At 46.9% G+C, this 15,532-nt stretch overlaps 1 protein-coding gene across 1 annotated transcript; it reads right to left on the reverse strand.

The window, feature by feature from the left end:
- Positions 1-5,116: 5,116 nt before the first annotated feature.
- Positions 5,117-14,961, reverse strand: AIRIM (AFG2 interacting ribosome maturation factor). Its single transcript, XM_060257532.1, has 5 exons — positions 14,887-14,961; positions 10,950-11,228; positions 7,607-7,783; positions 6,052-6,170; positions 5,117-5,384 (listed from the first exon to the last, which is right to left on the reverse strand). The coding sequence occupies exons 2-5, from the start codon at positions 11,225-11,227 to the stop codon at positions 5,344-5,346; spliced, it is 615 nt and encodes a 204-aa protein (XP_060113515.1). The 5' UTR covers position 11,228; positions 14,887-14,961; the 3' UTR covers positions 5,117-5,343.
- Between the last annotated feature and the right edge of the window lie 571 nt (positions 14,962-15,532).

The raw sequence follows: 15,532 nt of genomic DNA on the forward strand, positions 1-15,532 counted from the left end.
CCTTGTGTGCTGCTTGGGACTTTGGTGAGCACACTACGTATTCTATGGTTTGCTGAGGGGCAACTGCCATTGCTTTACCCTCTCTGTAATGGCCACAGAATGCCAACTGGCTGTGCCCATGCTGCCTGGTCCCTCACTGCCAAGGAAGACTGTAGCACAAAGCAGCTGTTTGAACCCACCCTAGGAACTGATGGAATGTCCATTTGGAGATGTGGCTGGTATGTCTGGCCAGTGCTAATGAAAAATGAACCAGAAGGGGAAAAATGAAGTGCTCCCTGAGATACAGCAAAGCAAAGAACATTTTGAACCTAGAATTTTATAGCTCATCTTCATAAAGCTGTCCAGAATCCACAGATCTCTGTCTTGGGTTCTCATGTCAAAATAATTTTTGTTCTGTTCAAATGAAGAAAAAAATACCCTTGAAATTTGGCAGTGCTTGAGCAGCTCATGATGAGCTCATCACTTAATCAATAACACTTGGCAATAACAGCTCAGAATACTTGCGTGCCCTTGGGGCCGGGGGAGCCACACCCCTCTCCTGGCCTTCCGGATGGGCCATAAATAACTCTTTGCCATGATGTCAGAGAACACACCAGGCTCGATGGCTAACACATGTAGGCCGGGGCAACTGGCTTCCTCTACCCAAGCCAAGCAGACTAGTAGAGCTCTCCACAGCCTCCCGTTCTCCATTTTATCCCCACAACAACCCTATGAGGTAGGTTAGGTCAGGAACATGTGACTGGGGGTCAAAGATCACATGGCAAGCTTCCGTGGCAGATCAAGGAGTCAAACCTGGGTCTCTCAGATCCTAGTCTGATAACCAGGCCTTTTTTTGTAGCAGGAACTCCTATGTATATTAGGCCACACACCCCTGATGTAGCCAGTCCTCCAAGAGCTTACAGGGCTCTTAGTACAGAGCCTACTGTAAGCTCCAGGACTGGCTACATCAGGGGTGTGTGGCCTAATATGCAAAGGAGTTCCTGCTACAAAAAAAGCCCTGCTGATACACACACCACGTTGCCTCTGTAGTCATTTGTGGGGAATGGATGACACAATCCTGAGGTTTGCTAGTTCTCAGTCTATCCGTTCATATCCCTTCCTCATTTCTGTATTTTTCACTGTAATGGGGCAAATTTCCCTTTTCTATTGGTTGGTGGGAGAGCAGGAAAGGTAAGAACACTGGAACTTCCAGACAGTTGGGGGTGGGCGGAAGAGAAACTTTGAAGGAATAACCATCTCCTGATACTCAGACAGCATTGAAATTGCTTTCAAGGAAAAGCAGCATCCGGAGGGGAGTCTTGGCTCGACAGATTTTGTGTGTGCCATGCCTGGAGGGCGAAATGTGGTCTCTTCTTTGAAGATGTGCTTCTCAGCAAGGAGCTGCACAGATTTGGGCGTCGCAGAGGAATCAGCTCTCCTCTGCAACCCGGCTCATGCACCAGGCACTAATTTGATTATTTGGATGTGAAGTGCAGCGGGTCAGAAACAGCTCCAGGCCTGAAGAAATAACAAAAGCCCTCTCAAGCCGGCAAACGGATTTGTTTTCATGATGCAAGAGGGATCGCCTTCCACTTCGGTATCTCTCTCTCTCTCTAGTTTGGCAGCAGGGACCCGCTTGCTGAGTGTTTGCCTGCCTAATGGTTAACATCCTTTCCTTATTAAGCAAAACATTTGAAGTGATTATAGTTTATTTACAACCGAAGTGGGCTTAAATGAGATTTAATTCCTCTCCCTTCTCCGCTGCTGGGCCTTCCGCCAGCAGACACGCAGCTGCAGTTGGCAAGGGGGAAACTGTTGGGAGGGGAGAGCTGTGGAACTAGAAGCCTTATCTCCACCTTGTGGCAGCAAAAGCCCCTCGCATGCAAGCACAAGACATGGGAATGAGAAGCCTTGTGCACACACCAGCCACTGTGCGCTCTCTCACCCCCTCTTGCAGGCACCCTTTTGGGCATGAACATTAACAAGCAGAGAGCCCCCCTTTGATGAGCAGCATGCTTAGGCCACAGCACGCAGTTAACAGACACAGGGAAGGAATGAAGATGCCTTCTGCTGCATCAGATCCTGCTTAGCTTTCAAGAGCTGTTGAGATTGGGCTATGGCATATGAGTCACTCATAAACAACATTATTCACATCCTCATATATATTTGTATCACCTCCTGAAAAGCTAGGCAATAAGGTCCTAGTTTCCCAGTCTTTGACACAGTCCTTTAAGGCTGCAAAGATCACCCTCAGGGGGCCAGGTCCAAAGGACTGCAGATCCAGGGTCCTGAGTTCTAGGATCTCCATGGAGATCTAAGCAAGAACATCCTATCTTCTTATGAAGGTGGCAGCTCCTTCAAGGTGCAGGAAGGCATCTTGGAGCTGAGTGCAACAGTATGCACAAGAATTATAACACATGATGCATGAAGTTGCTTTATACTTTACACAGTTTGCATTTCTCTCTTTTCTGTACTGTATGAAATGAAATTTTCCTTGGAGAAACAAAGACATTTATCAAATCAGCTGGATCAAGGTAGTGAGCCATCCTCCACTGGCTTATAATGCCCAGACTCTTAACAGAGGGAGGGTCAAAGGAACCCCAACACATGTGGGAAACACAGTACTCTCTGCGACCTCAGCCTTCCTAACCAGTGAGGCTTCCCTCTTATCAGGATTCAATTCCAGATTGCTCATTTTTAGCCATCTAACTGCTATAGCCAAGCACTGCTTCAGGACTACTACAGCACTGCCTGGCAGTCTGGACAAAGAAATACAGAGCTGGGTGTCATTAGTGCATTGATGTCACTGCTACATAAACCCACATGTGGGTCCAGGGGCACACACGCTTGCAAGGGATAAAGCCTCATGTTCCTTCACCAGCCTTTGTTCAAGCTTTGTAGTCTTTCAGCCAACCTCTTGCTTTGCACCTCTTTCTGGCCCTCAAGAGAAACAGTGTGTGTGTGGGGGGGGGGGTGCTCAAAATATCACAAATAAAACTAGCATCCAAGTCGTAAAAAAGAGAGGACCTTCCTGGAGAAGTCTGTGTTTATTCAAGAGAAGAGAGTAGACACAGTGGGATCCCTGCAGCCGCCTTGTGGCAGTGCCAAAACTCTGGCATGTTCCTCCAAGCCAACTCTTCTTGAAGGCATAAACAAGAAGAGTCGCTTCTTGCGAGCCAGGCTGCAAATGCCTCAGAATTTCTACTGACCACAGGCTACTTTTCCAGTTAAGCCTTGTCCCCACGTCGTGGCTGCTCAGACTTGGCTGTGCATGGAAAGAGGTCATTCTGCCTCTCCCAGGATCTGTGAAGGACACAGGGAGCCCCTGGCCAAGAAGCTGAACCTTGACCACAAGAAGGAAGTGAAGTCAGCACAGCAAGGGAGAGGCTTATCAATCAACCAAGGCGAACAGAGCTGTTTGCAGGCAGGCTGTCTCCTTCTTTGGAGAGGGAGGGAGAAATCTCCTTCCCCCCATTACAGCCTCCTGCTGTAGCAAAGAACAAATGGAAATAGTAAAACAAAGGCACCTGCTGAATCCCTGGAGCAGGGGGTCAAAGAATGAAGCGACACCACTGGGCTCATCACTGCATCTGACAAGGATGGGAACCTCCTTATAGCTTGGGCTTTGCCGAATGGGCCCACAGAAAACAGAAACAGAGTGAGGACAGCAGCAAGCAGTCTCCCTGCAAACTGACTGGAGGCAAGACCTACCTTTATGTACTCCTGATGGCTTGGTGGCCAATCAAGCACAGCAGTCCACACCTCCAGCACCCCAAAGTGCCACTGTGGCACAGATGTTACAATTAACTGCCGTTTATGAACAGCAGCTGATCAAAATGCAGGTTGGTCTAAATGCAAATAGTCCAATCAACCAGGATTTACAGTTTGCAGCTGTTTATAAGCCATAGTTTGTACTAACTGTGAATCCACATTGCCTACCTTGGCTTGCACCCACCAGGGATTTCTGACTGTGGAATGCTGCTTCCTTACCTTCCCCTTCCCCCTGCAACCTACAGTGCACCCTGAAATACAGGGAGAATGGAAAGAGGTGGTGGGCAGAGTTGCACAGCAGGACAGGGGCGGGGGAATTCACTAAAAATTCCCACCCACATGAAGCTGCCTTATACTAAAACAGATTTGTGCATTCATCAAAATCAATATTGTCTACTCAGGCTGGCAGTGGCTCCCCAGTGGCTCAGCCTAAGGTCTTTCACATCTGATCCTTTTTAACTGGAGATGCCAGGTATTGAACCTGGGACCTTTTGCATGCCAAGCCAAGACTCTTCCACTTAATCTGTGGCCCCTCCCATCACTGTTCGTACCAATGTCCCTGTTATATCTAAGCTTTTGGTTAGGAGCACTACCCATTGTAGCTGCCTGGCCAGAGCCTACAGAATAGGGAGGCTATCCTTGCAAGGAGATAGAGAAGAGGCCAAACAAACCAGGGCTTGCACCTGAGGGTGGCTTCTTGGGGATTCAGGATTCCAGGGGGCGGCATAAATATCCTGGTACAGGGAATGCATGCTGAGGGGCAGGCATAAGAACGCAAGAAGAGCCCTGTTGGATCAAATCAGTGGTCCATCTAGTCCAGCATTCTATCTCACACAGTGGGCAACCAGTTTCTCTGGAAGGCCAACAGGGTACAGAAACCAAGGCCTTCCCATTACGTTGTCTCCTGGAATTGGAATTGAGAGGTTGACTGCCTCTAAATGTGGAGGTCTCCATTAGCCACCGTGCATTCCACACAAAACCCCTTACTCTTCCCAAGAGTACAAGGGGCAAGACAGAGAAAGATGCAAAGGTACCCCAGTCTCATACCGTACTTCCTGGAACTTGGAACAGATGAGCAGTGTGCTGTTCCTCTCACCAGAAGGAGAACTACCGCACTCCATTCAGGGCTGCTGAGGCTCACTATTAGGGGAGCAGGAAGTGCTTATCTAGATCTTGGAGCGGTTTTTCAATTATTCATCCTTGGTTGTGATTGACATTCCTATTAAATCCTTCATCTGCACCCACTGAGTAGCTTTTGGTCAGTTAAAAAAAAGAGAGAGAGGGAACTGGATGAGTGTGAAGTCACAACAGGTAGGGAAGGATGAGTGTGAAGTCACAACAGGTAGGGAAGAACTACTTCAACATCTAAGGGAACATAATCCATTTTATTAATGCAGAGAGCCTCCCCATCCCACCCCAACCAGGGGCAAGGAGCCCAAGGGCAGCAGCCCACCACTGCCACTGCCTTCACAGGCTGCTCACTCCCAGCCATGTCACCTGCCTGCGAAACCAGGCTTGTCTTCTGCCACAGGGCAGGAAAGCCCAGTGCGGAGGGGTGGAGAGCTGTTCGGGCCATCCTGCAGAGGCAGATCCTCACCCGGCTTCCAGGAAGAAGGAGGCTTTCAGTAGAGCATCTGAGAAGAAAGATCAGAAGGAAGTACTAGCAAGTCCCAACAGACACACAGCCCCTCTTTGCGCATGAGCCAAGCAAGTTAAAACTACAGAATCAACTCATTCAGATGCATGCAGACTCAGAAAGGAACAAATGGCCACGAACCCGAAGATCTAGAAACCTTATACAGGTTGGTGACTAAGAGACTGATCTCTGCACTGAACTCTCTCCTGGCCTTTGCTCCCTCTCCTCGCATCTGCTATACAGAGATTACACTGCCTTACAGGACTATTATTAAACAAACATATACTAAAAGCTCTAGACATTCTACATTGCTACACAGTTTATGCAGTTTGCTATACAGCTTGTAGCAGACTTAATAGTTCTGACTAGCCTGAGCTTGTCACATCTGAGAAACTAAGCAGGGGCAGTCCTGGTTAGCGTTTAGACGGGAGACCACCAAGGAACTCTGGAGTCGGGACACAGAGGCAGACAATGGCAAACTGCCATGGTTCTTTTCTTGCCTTGAAAACCTCGCCAGGGATCAGCACAAGTCAGTTGCAACTTGACAAAATTATACAATTTTTGGTATCATAATACCCAGTTTGGGGGCAGTTTCTCTCTAAGGCTCAGGTTCAAATGCCTCTCCCCACCCCCAAAAGCAAGATCCTCCTCATGGCTATGGTTACCTTCTACCACATTTTGGAGGCTGTGTTGCAGCACCTGCTCCCAGGCCTGTGGAAGAGCCTGCATCTTGGGCATGTCTTCATACGTGACCTGGAGAAGCAGCATCTTGACTTCCAAGTAGCTTTTCCAGGAGTTAAGAACAGTAGAGGAACAGGGGCTTAGAGAGGCTGGGATACAGGAAGTACCTCCCCGCCCCCCAACAAATCAGAGAGGCAAACTGAGCAGGAAGGAAGAGATAGGTGAAGCTGTCAAGAAGACCTGAAGCCTGTCACTGCTGAAGGGAAAGTACTCTGAAAGCATTCTCCCACCCCCTCTTCTCCACTTGTTAAAGGTGAACAGTGGAGGAAAGACCCATGGGTCATCAGCAGAGTCTATTATTTGGAGTTCAAGGGCAGCTCGCTGAAGTTGAATCCATCCAAGACGGAGGTCATGTGGCTGGGAAAGACTGAAATGCTAGCTGGAGGGTCACTCCCAAGACTCAATGGTGCCCAGCTGACAGCTGTAGACTCTATAAAGAGTCTGGGAGTGTGGTTGGATTCTGCACTGTCATTCACAGATTCATAGAGTTGGAAGGGACTTCCAGGGTCAAACAGTCCAACCCCCTGCACAATGCAGGACATTCCCAAATACCTCCTCCTAAGTCCACAAAATCAGCATTGTTGTCCGATGTCCATCTAGTCTCTGTTTAAAAACCTCCAAAGAGGGAGACATCCAATAAACAAGCGTTCACGGTAGTGTGGTCAGCATTTTTTTAACCTGCACCAGGCCTGCTGGCTGGTTCTTTATTTGTCTGCATCAGATCATGCCATGTTGATCCATGCAACGGTCACCTCCTGACTCAACTAGTGCAATTCGCTCTACATAGGGCTGCCCCTGAAAGTGCTTCAGAAACTGCAGCTGACCCAGAATGCAGCTGCCAGGTTGCTGACTGGAACGTCATGGTCAGCTCATATTACTCCAATTCTATGGCAGCTCCACTATTAGTCCCTAGATGCAATTCAAGGTGTTAGTGTTAACCTTCAAAGCCCTCAATGGTCTGGGACCCCCATACCTATGGGACTGCCTCTCCAGTTACAATCCATTCAGTCATTGTCTAGGGGCCTCTTGCAGGTTCCTGGCCCCAGATCGGGCTCAGTTAGCTGTCATCATGGGAACAGCCTTCTCAGTTGTGGCCCCTACCCTGTGGAATGCAACTTAATGTTTTAAGTTGCCACGAGACCCTTTAGGTGAGTGGTGACTAAATTAAAAAAAGGCTCCAGTTTCAAACATCTCCAGGAACAAGAAGGCACCAGGAAAAGCACTTATTTCCCCAAAATCCTGGCCACCTGCTGCAAGTCAAAGCAGATGATACTGGGCTGGAGTCACCTTTTCGAACTACTCCAGATAATCCAGGTGAGAGTCAGAAAGGGCTTTAGAGCCTGCAGCTCCCCCCCACCCCAAGCACTGCATCTAATCTACACTCCCTCAGTACCAGATGGACGCTGTTTCTTTTCCCCTGCAGTTAGAACACAGTCCGCCTTCAGAAAGCATCATGGGAAGAACTTGTTCAAAGGATACATGCTGTGATAAAAACCTTCCACGTCCAGCAGCCACTCTAACATATCCACCAAGGACGGGCAAAGCACAGAGCGCTGGAAGGCCCTCTCCTGGCTCAGGTCTTCTTGCTGCTCATAGAGCTGGAAAACAGAGGCTATCTGAATGCCAACTGTATCCCGCACTTTCTGCAGCTCAAGTCTATGTACAAATCAGAAAATGTGTCATAAAAATACAGGTATATGGAACTATAGAAATGATCCCTGAAAGTATAGTCTTTAAAGTCTGGAATGAAGTGAAAAATAGGATCTATACCCGCATACCCTCCTGGCTGTCACTGGTAGAAGCCTCCAGCCAACCTAATCTATATTGTTGGGAAAATAAATACAACTATGGGAATTTACTAGATAAAGAGAATAACCTAAACTTAGACGATAATATGAAATTGGATTGGTGGCTGAGAAACCAAGTGAAATCCAAATACCAGATAGATAAAGAAATAGGATTTACTAAAAAGTTAAACAAATTTGATTCAATAATCCGGATAATCAGAAACTCATCTCCAACATTTATAATTAGCTTTTACAAATTAAAATGCAAAGTGAAGTGGTTAAAGAAAGCTGAATTAAATGGTTGAAAGATTTTGGTTATAATATTGAGATGGAAGAATGGGAAAAAATTTGGGAACAAAATTTAAAATTAACAAAGTCTGCAGTGTTTAAAGAAAATATATACAAAATGGTGTACAGGTGGTATTTAACACCAGAAAGATTGAGTAAAATATACCCAAAGTATTCCAACAAATGTTGGAAATGCAGAAAAGTCAAAGGGTCCCTCTATCATATTTGGTGGCAGTGTGAATTCGCCAGGAAATACTGGGCCCAGATTAGTACATGGATACAAAATATACTAAGAATAAGGCTTCAACATTCTCCAGAATTTTATCTATTAAATGTCTATAAAGGGAATTTACCTAAACAAGAGAAGAAATTGTTGCTGCATATAATAACTGTTGCAAGAATTTTGTATGCAAAATACTGGAAAGTCTCTAAACTGCCAGACAGGGGAGAGTTTTTACAAAAATTATTAGATGCAGCTGAGATGGATACCTTAACTGTAAGATTAAAAGGAGGTAATATACGAGATTGTAGAAAGACCTGGGACTATTTATATGATTGGATAAAAAGTATGGGTCTTAATATGAAGAAACTGGAACTCTGTTATGGTGATGCCTATTAAGCTCCTTGGGTGGAGGGTTGGGTGATGGTTTATGTATGTATTTGTGTATTTATATATATATATATGTATAACCTAGTCCTGTATAAGTAATTGTTAAATAAAGTGTTGTTTTGTGTTAAAAAAAAGAATCATAAAAAATTAAAAAAATTAAAAGGGGGGGAAATACAGGTATATGGAAGTTCCTACAATCACATGCTGAACCCCCCCCCCCCCCAAAAAAAAAATCTGTGTGTGTGTGGAGGATTTATAGGCAAGAGAGGACAGTTACAGCAGCCTGGATTTGCTTAGGCCTCTCTATTTGGTTCTTCCATAAGGTTTTGGATCTGGCTCAGTGCTGTATTTTTCCAAGCAAGAGTGGATTCCACAATGGACTCTGTCCTAGAAAGAATAGTTGATATTTTCCACATCCAGGATACTAGCTCCAAAGCCTAAATAGATTAACAGGCTCCTCAGGAATTCTGAATGTTATGACATAGATATCAATCTCCAATTCTAAAGTTTATTGCCTTTGCTGTTTTTTGTCTGCCGAGTCAACTTAAACTGACAATTACCAAACTTCAACTTATTGTTCTTTTAATCTGCTGAAAACATTTTCACTATTTTGCATAATAATTCACTGCCCCCTCTGTCTATATATGTAGGACTGCTAATTCCATCCCATAATATTGTCTGATGAAGTGTGCTTTTAGCACATGAAAGTTTACATTCTTCATAAAACTTTTGTTGGTCTTAAAGGTGTTACTGGATTCCAACTTTGTTCTGTTACTTCAGGCCAACAGGGCTGCCCACCTGGACCCGGTATAGAAAATTCTTGATTGTTATTTGCATGTTTTTAACCTTCAATAAATGGCTTCAACTTTGGAACAGGTTTCTCTCTCTCTCAAAATTATGGGGTTCTTACCAGTCATTCTGCTCCACCCCTCCCACTGAACAGGGAAGATCTTATGCTTCTAAAATTCCCTAAAAGTTGGTTCCCTGAGAAAAGGGGGATGTAGGTGAGCTGGTTTTTGATTGTCTGGGATTCTCTGGGACCTGCTGGACCCACTGATGGATCTCCTGATGGCACCTGGTTTTTGGTCACTGTGTGACATAGAGTGTTGGACTAGATGGGCCACTGGCCTGATCCAACATGGGTTCTCTTATGTTCTTATGACCTGGAAGCGGTGGGTATGCCTTCCTTCTGTGGTCTTATTATTCAACAGTTTGTAGAAGGAGCAGGTGCAGAGCCAGAGAGTGAACAGTAAACACTTTGGAAAATGGATGCTTAAGCCCAGGTGGCAGCAGAAGCCCAGGAGATTCCCTGACATTAGAGTTGCTCAAGCAGTGGGGAGGATTCCCATGAGAAGCCCTGACTGAGTGTTTGGCAATATGTTTGGTGAGGTGTAAGCCTTATGGAAAGTTGCAAAAACATGCAAGCTCAAGTCGGCGATAAGGCATGTGTCACTTCCTGGGCAAGTCCAGCTGACCCTCTATGAGCAATGCTTCCTAGCGTTCCTCAAGGAAAAAGCTTGTCAGAACTTGGAAGCTAAGCTGGGTTGGCCATAGTCAGTACTTCCATCAAGAAAAAACTAGGGCGGTTATGTGGAGGATGGTAACAGCAAACCACCTCTGCCTTGAAATACCCATGAGGCACTGTCATGAGTCAGAGTGCACCCTGATGGCACCTTCCGCCACCACACTGAGTCCGTGTTGGTTCACGGTGTCCCTCCACAGTAAAGGGGACTCAGATTAACATCAGACTGATCTTTGGCTGGAACACCCTTTGGATGAGGTTGTCATGAGTCAGCTGCAACCCAAAAGCATGTTATTCTTTCTCAAGGAAAAAAAACTCAGCAGTTTTGAAATGACTCAACATATTCTAATGGGCTTGGGCAGCTCCCTGGGTGGCCAGGTGCATAGTCATGATGAGATTCCTAAGGACAATGGAAACAGCAGTAGAATTAGTAGTCAGATTCATCTGAATACTGCCACTGTGATGTGTCCGGACAACAAAAATACTCACCAAATAGTTTACGACAACACTAATGGTGACTTTCAGGAGCGGCCAAATCTTTCTGATAAGTGTGCACCAGCCCCTGGAATTCCCTACCCTGCACTGTACATCATACTGCATGAAAGGCAGTCTTACTGTTTTCCCCAAAGCTCCTCCAGCAAAGCTTCCGCTGCACATCGCTGGTGGCATCTCAGCCTCTCTGGTAGACTTGGGAAGTCTCGCAGTGGGGTGTTGGCAAAGTCCACTTTTTGGGATGCCTGCATCTGTTCTGCCAGGTTGCTCAGGGAACCCAGAAGAGACGTGCATGCAGCCAGCACACGCTTCCAGGTTTCATGTTGCTCCTGCAGGGAGCAAAAACACTTCTGCAGGGAGCAGCGTAGGGTGTGAGGGAGAGGCGAGTCATCTGAGGCCATCCTAGGGGCAAACAAACAGAACTGGGACTGAAATGGGCCACATGCAGGAAGCTCCAGTCCTTGGCACGGTCATTCAAGCAACCTCCAAAGAGGTATCATGTTAGCTTGTCTTTTTTTTTTTAATAAGAAATTTATTTGAAAATAAAGTTATACTAATCATACAATACAGCGCAGGAGGTATCACATAAAATGCAAGAGCAAATGATACAGACATATAAGTGGAACCTAAATATGTTAATTAAAATGTAAAGCCAAACAACATTTCAAAACAAAAGTTGGATGATCTCTCTATTGGTATCGTTTAAAAAAAGCATTCAATCAATCTGCAACTTAAATTGAGATTTAAAACAGCTAAGAGAAAAGAGAAAGGACAAAAAGTAGGATAAGAGAAAAAGTTAAAGGGGAAGTTAAAATATATACAATTGTAGATACTCACTCCTGTGCCTGGAAAGATAGATTGAGGTGGATGGTAAAAAAGAGAGCTAAGAAGGTGAGAAGAGAAACTAGAAGTAGATCATAGCCATCTGTGAGGGATTCTAAGGAGAAAGTTCTGTGAAGTTACATAATCAATGAAAGGAAACCATTTGTCTGTAAAATGTGATTGTGTGTGAGGTGATGAAGAGCTTAGCAGACTATCGGTGATCTCTTCCATGATGAAATGCTCCCAGACTTTTGAGATCCATGTAATTGTTGTAGGAGCTTTGGAGGTTAGCTTGTCTTGTCCATCTCTCCCAGTCCATAAGTCCCTTGGCTCTGGCTTCCCCCACATCTAAAGCAGGATAGTGTAGCTACCCTTGGTAAGGACTTGTTTGTCATGTTTTCTTGATAAACTCCAGGCATGCTCAGAGGACATGTGGACACTTGTATGGTGTAAGCTAATGTGGTCATGGCTAAGCTGCTGGTTATGACAGCAGAAGAACATGCAAGCTGTGCTTTTCCAGATTTGGGTTGATATTATCCCCATTTGCTTCTGAATTACATTTTTCTTTCCACTGATTTCTACAGGAAACATTTCCAGGTCTGCCTTTCCCCTCATCAACAGATTTTTTGCAGAGATGGTGCTTCCAATTACCACATGCTGCCTGCCAAATTTTAGACAGACAGCACAATGAGCTGCACTTTAGGCTGTTTGTATCTTGTGGAAGAAACTGGCAGCCTTACACCTGGCATTTGGGCATCCAAAACAGGGAAGGCAGCATTAAAGAAAGCCTGGTTGCATCTGTAGAAGACAGCGGCAGCACAACAGGCTCACTAAATTCTGCTTTACAGAATTTACCTACTGCTAGATAGGAGACAGAGCACCATCTTGCCATTGTGGTTCCCCAATTTAATATATTATTTCAAGTTAATTACAATGGTCGTTTTCGCACTCACCTTAATCAGCAGCGACGACCCGCCTCACTGCGCAGGATCTGCGCGGATTTCGCACTAATTGCCGCAGAGCACCCAGAAGAGCCGGAAAGTCCCGGCGCTTTTGCGGCGCAAACGGAAACCGCCAAAAACCAGTTTCCGTTTGCGCCGCAAAAGCGCCGGGACTTTCCGGCTCTTCTGGGTGCTCCGCGGCAATTAGTGCGAAATCCGCGCAGATCCTGCGCGGTGAAGCGGGTCGTCGCTGCTGATTAAGGTGAGTGCGAAAACAACCAATAAGGAAGAGCCCCGTGGCGCAGAGTAGTAAAGCTGCAGTACTGCAGTGGAGCCTTCTGCTCATGACCCGAGTTCAATTCCAGCGGAAGCTGGTTCAGATAGCTGGTTCCAGGTCAACTCAGCCTTCTATCCTTCCGAGGTCAGTAAAATGAGTATCCAGCTTGCTGGGGGGAAAGCGTAGATGACTGGGGAAGGCAATGGCAAACCACCCCATAAAAAGTCTGCCGTGTGAAAGCAACATCACCCCAGAGTCGAAAACGACTGGTGCTTGCACAGGGGACTATCTTTACCTTTTTTATATCAAGAAGAAAGGCAGAGGCTGGCACTTGGGACTTCTCTGTGGTTTTAACATGACACATGAAGCTGACATACATGGTGATAACAGATGGGCATTTTAAGCTGCCCCGAGGATGAGAGGCAGATGGATCAAAAAAACACATTCACATGGGTATATCTGCCTGCTGTCCCCATCCTGCCCCCAGCTTGCCAGGAGCTGGCTTTTTGCCAGGGCACCTCCAAGGCATCTCCCTGGCCATCTGGAAGTCTGGGAAGCACCCGGGGAGCCGCAAAGGGGGCGTGTGAGCACTCTAGACATTCCTTGGGGCGCCTGTGGCCCATTCCTCTTCCCAGCAGTCGGGAAGCTCCCCAGCACTCTATTTCTGGTCAGTTCTCTTCCATGACAGCTTGTCCGATATCAACCACTAAGTCAGGCCTCTAGTACGTCAAGGTCTGCATTGGCAAGTCTGATAATGATCTTCCCTGTGTATTACTGTAATACATACACAACAAATTTTCAAAGACATGCTTGTTGTTTAAATGTGACTAATTTCATCCACAATTAATATGCAAAGCATTTTTTTATTGTTAGGGAGTTTAGTCAATATCCAAATATACTACTAGCCCTACATGAGACAGTCTGTCTAAATAACACATCTTTTGTTTACTAAAGGCAGTAGTCTATCCAGCCTAACTGTTTCAGCAACTCAGGCGTCAGCTTTGAATCACGGGGACTCTCATCATGGAGAACATTCTCGCCCCATCCTGCCAGATTGGCCCTTCCCATTCCCAGGATACCAGCTCACTGGAAGGGCTTGACCAGAAAGCAGTTTACTGAGCTCTGCTCACCACTGTCACCCTAACGGCCTCTTCAAAAGATTACTATCCTGCTGAAACATAGCACCAGCTAGGAGGTGGCATGGGTGCTGCGAGACCTGCTGCTGAGGCAGCCATAGGATTCTTTCCCTTCTGCCTCTCCTAAGGTTGACAATCCCCAGGTGAAGGCAGGGAAACCCCAGTTTGGAGGCCCTCCCCCCGCTTCTGGATAATCAGAAAGTGGGCAGGGGAGGGAACTGTTTGCTGGGCACTCTATTATTCTCTATGGAGACCGATTCCCATAGGGTATAATAGAAAATTGATCTGCAGGTATCTGGGGCTCCGGGGGGGGGGGCTGTTTTTGAGGTAGAGTCACCAAATTTGCAGCATGGCATCCAATGCTTCTGCACAATAGACCCTCCAAATTTTAAAAAGATTGAACTAGGGAGTCCAATTCTATGAGCCCCCGAATAAGGTGCCCCTATCCTTCATTATTTCCAATGGAGAGAAGGCATTTAAAAGGTGCGCAGTTCCTTTAAACGTCCAGCGCTCCCTTTGGAGTTCAATTATGCTAGTCACAACCTTGCTTCTGGCTCCACCCCAATGTCTCCTGGCTCCAACCCCAAAGTCCCCAGATATTTCTTGAATTGGACTTGACAACCTTAGCCTCTCCTATGACTAAACTGTGCCAGCCGATGCGCCCACTGGCAGAGGAAAGGCAACCGCCAACCTCGCAACCTGCAATTCGGGCAGAAAGTCTCCTCCAGTCATTGCAGAACGAGCTGCCTAGTTGGAACTTTCCACCTTGCATTATATGTCGACCAGGGACAAAAGTACCGCGCCCCCGTCCGCAGGACACTGAGACTCTTGGCTGAAATCCCCGGAGCGCCCCAACAGCAGTCTGACGAGATCCCGTGCCTCACCTGCCAACACCCGCCAAGCGCTGTCCAATATAACGCCCTTACTTCCGGCGTTGAAGTAATGACGCACTTCCGGAGGGACCAGAGAGAAGAGCGGTATAGAGCGCCCTGCCGCTTCCCGCTGTCTGGGAACCCAGGCTTCTCTTTTCGCCGGGCCAAGTGCATAGGGCTCCCTCCAGCGGCGTCCGGGCTCAGGCAAGGCAGGGCAGTCTTTGTGTGGTTGTTGCCGGGCCAGCCACCAGCGCTGTGTATCCGAGGCCCGTGGCCCCTACAGCTCCCGCGCCCTGGCAGTGCTATTGGAGCAAGCAGGCCGGCTGAGAGCCGTCGCCGTTCGTAAGGTGGTGCGGCGCAACGGGAAGCAGGTTTGCTCTGAGAGCCTAGAAAGGCGTTGTTTAGCATCCGGGAGGGTTCACTCTCTTTTTAAACGGCGTGGGTGTTGAAATCCAGCCTGATGAAGAATTCAGGCAGATTCGCCCCGTTGTTTGGCTAGCGCCAATAATTGGGCTGCAGAACGGTATGGTGTAGCCCAGTCTTGGAAACTAAGCAGGGTCCGTACTTAGATGGGAAACCACCAAGGAAAGCTCTGTAGAAAAAGGTAATGGCAAACCACCTCCACTTCTTGCTTGCCTTGAAAGCCCCTCGCTGGGTT

Source organism: Heteronotia binoei, chromosome 17 (assembly GCF_032191835.1).
Source record: "Heteronotia binoei isolate CCM8104 ecotype False Entrance Well chromosome 17, APGP_CSIRO_Hbin_v1, whole genome shotgun sequence".
In the NCBI taxonomy this organism is placed as follows: domain Eukaryota; kingdom Metazoa; phylum Chordata; class Lepidosauria; order Squamata; family Gekkonidae; genus Heteronotia; species Heteronotia binoei.

What these genes read in the sequence shown, in the direction of transcription:
- AIRIM (XM_060257532.1), bottom strand. Translation starts at nt 11,227, where the DNA reads ATGGCCTCAGATGACTCGCCTCTCCCTCACACCCTACGCTGCTCCCTG. An exon ending in GAAGGTTTTTATCACAGCAT is followed by an intron (nt 6,171 to 7,606) that starts GTATCCTTTGAA and finishes CTCCTGGAAAAG; the next exon opens with CTACTTGGAAGTCAAGATGC. An exon ending in CCTCCAAAATGTGGTAGAAG is followed by an intron (nt 5,385 to 6,051) that starts GTAACCATAGCC and finishes CTTTCTTCTCAG; the next exon opens with ATGCTCTACTGAAAGCCTCC.